This window comes from Priapulus caudatus, unplaced genomic scaffold (assembly GCF_000485595.1).
Source record: "Priapulus caudatus unplaced genomic scaffold, Priapulus_caudatus-5.0.1 Scaffold7, whole genome shotgun sequence".
NCBI lineage: Eukaryota > Metazoa > Priapulida > Priapulimorpha > Priapulimorphida > Priapulidae > Priapulus > Priapulus caudatus.
In genome coordinates, this window is record NW_014577068.1 from 24,971 (window position 1) to 27,470 (window position 2,500).

At 43.8% G+C, this 2,500-nt stretch overlaps 1 protein-coding gene across 1 annotated transcript in view; it reads left to right on the forward strand.

The window, feature by feature from the left end:
• The window catches only part of LOC106805633 (trypsin-1-like), a 4,069-nt gene that overhangs the window by 812 nt on the left and 757 nt on the right, over positions 1–2,500 (forward strand). Inside the window, exons 2-4 of the mRNA XM_014807319.1 lie at positions 1,611–1,683; positions 1,861–2,044; positions 2,328–2,464. Of these exons, the coding sequence (XP_014662805.1) occupies positions 1,611–1,683; positions 1,861–2,044; positions 2,328–2,464 (394 nt within the window). The remainder of the gene's footprint in view (positions 1–1,610; positions 1,684–1,860; positions 2,045–2,327; positions 2,465–2,500) is intronic.

Here is a 2,500-nt window from a genome sequence, read left to right on the forward strand (position 1 = left end):
TATATATATATATATAGTATATATATATATATTATATATATATATATATAGGTATATATATATATATATTTATATAGGTATATATATATATATATACCTGCCTGGACTAGTGTCCACTCTAGTGTACACGCTACTGCCACTCCAGCTGATGAAGCAGCGAACGGTTACTGACTTATGTATACGTGACTCGTTATAGACGTGATGTCATCATACCTGGTCAGGTTGTGTCATACCTGGTCAGGTTGTGTTTATATCATACCTGCCCGTGTTGTGTCATACCTGGTCAGGTTGTGTTTATATCATACCTGCCCGTGTTGTGTCATACCTGGTCAGGCTGTGTTTATATCATACCTGCCCGTGTTGTGTCATACCTGGTCAGGTTGTGTTTATATCATACCTGCCCGTGTTTTGTCATACCTGGTCAGGCTGTCTTTGTATCATACCTGGTCAGGTTGTGTTTATATCATACCTGGGCGACTGTGTTACCTGCACTACTTTTTTGTATCATCCCTGTCCGGGTCTGGTACGGCATATACCTGGGCAAATGTACGACATGCTATATACCTGGATGACTATTTTACCTTGCTATTACCTGGCCATCTGCGCTAGATCGTACCTGTCCGTCCCTGTTACCTGGGGCAGGCTGTCTTTCCTGCTAGGCCATCAGTAATCAAGCAGACGTTCTTCGGCACGAGAGCGTGTTTACCTCGTTGTCACGGCAACTCAACGTAACACAGGAACACAACTCAACTAACCGATATATCGGTAACTGTAGCGAGAGGGAGGGCAGAGGATCGGAGATGGTGTTGCGGATGCTGGACTAGGTGTTTAATTGCCAGCCTCGCAGCCTCCGCTGCTGCTGCTGCTGCTGATGATGATGATGATGATGATGATGATGCTGATGATGATGAAGTTACTGCTGCTGAAGATACTGCTGCTTCTGCTGCTACTACTACTAGTGCTGCTGCTGCTGATGTTACTGCTGCTGCTGCTGCTGATGATGATGATGATGATGATTATGATGGTGATGATGCTGATAATGATGCTCATTAGTTAGGCCGCATCCATCCTTCTAATTACGCGCCCCAGTGTTCCCGCGATGGGTCGATCACAACTGCAATTTGTACACGCACGCACGCACGCACGCACGAACGCACGCACGCACGCACGCACGCACACACACACACACACACACACACACACACACACACACACACACGCATACACACGCACACGCACATATACGCACGCATGCACACACCATGATATTTACTCTGAGCACGACGTGCGAGTTACGCACTTCCCTCGCTCAAAATTAGCCAAGACGGGAGGTTGGCAACTATTGCGTACTATTGTATTGACTGCGATTAAGTATATTCGTTTGAAAATACCGCTCACGCTTTTAAAAACTCCATAAGAACAAATTGAAGCTTTGTATTCCGAATATTTGTGCCGAAGCTTTCGTAACGCGACGGGTAACTATTGTTTGCTACAGTTTAACTGTTTTCTTCTTGTGTTCGTGATTTTTTACCGTTTAACTGGTTGAGTGTGTAACGGGTTAACTATATATGATATCATATTTTGATATGATGCTATGATCAAATTTGCAGATATGAGAGCTCGCCACGGAGATTCCAAATTAGAGTCGGCTCGACAAGGCATTATAGCGGAACTAGACATCAGGTAAACTAAATAACTTAACACACTCATTTCTTCTTATCTACCACCATTCCCATCTGTTTGTGCCGCTAGGAAACTATCCCAAACGTTCGTACTTATTAACTAGTGTAGAGTGCTATATATATATATGCGTTCCCCAGTTTATATACCGAATGATTTCACCGATTATGTTCTTCATAGGTGTCGGAGGTGAATAAGCATGGCTCGTACAGGCCGAGGACTTTTGATTTCGACATCGCCACGATGATACTAAGCACTCCGGTGTCTCTCAATGCTAAGACCCAGTTGGTTGAAATGGCATCTGGCGGGAATCAGTACGATGGAAGAACAGCAACTGTCAGTGGCTGGGGAACCACTAGTGAAGGTATTTATATAGCCGAGTACCTACTAACTCGTGTACTAACAATGGTATCGCTGTAAACGCAATTTTGGCAATTTTTTTATAGCATTTTCGGCCTACATTTCTAATTAACCAAGATTCGCGGTAGAGTCTAAAGTCGTTAGTAAAAAACAGATATCCTGTTTCCAATTTTTTCAGTTGCTTAATTGGTAAACGTTTTAAACATTTATATGCTGTCGGTTTCCAACCTTTATTCACGGTTACATGAGATGATTTATGGCATAATGTAATGTGTTGATATTGTCAGGTGGAAATACCAGCCCTGAACTTAGGTGTGTTGATGTTCCAATCGTAACGAACTCCGCCTGCAATGCTGCGTACGGCTCAATCACCAGCAATATGCTCTGCGCTGGCTACGACGCTGGAGGAAAGGACGCTTGCCAGGTATGTAGTCGGTATGCGGGCAGTAGCTATAGTGTA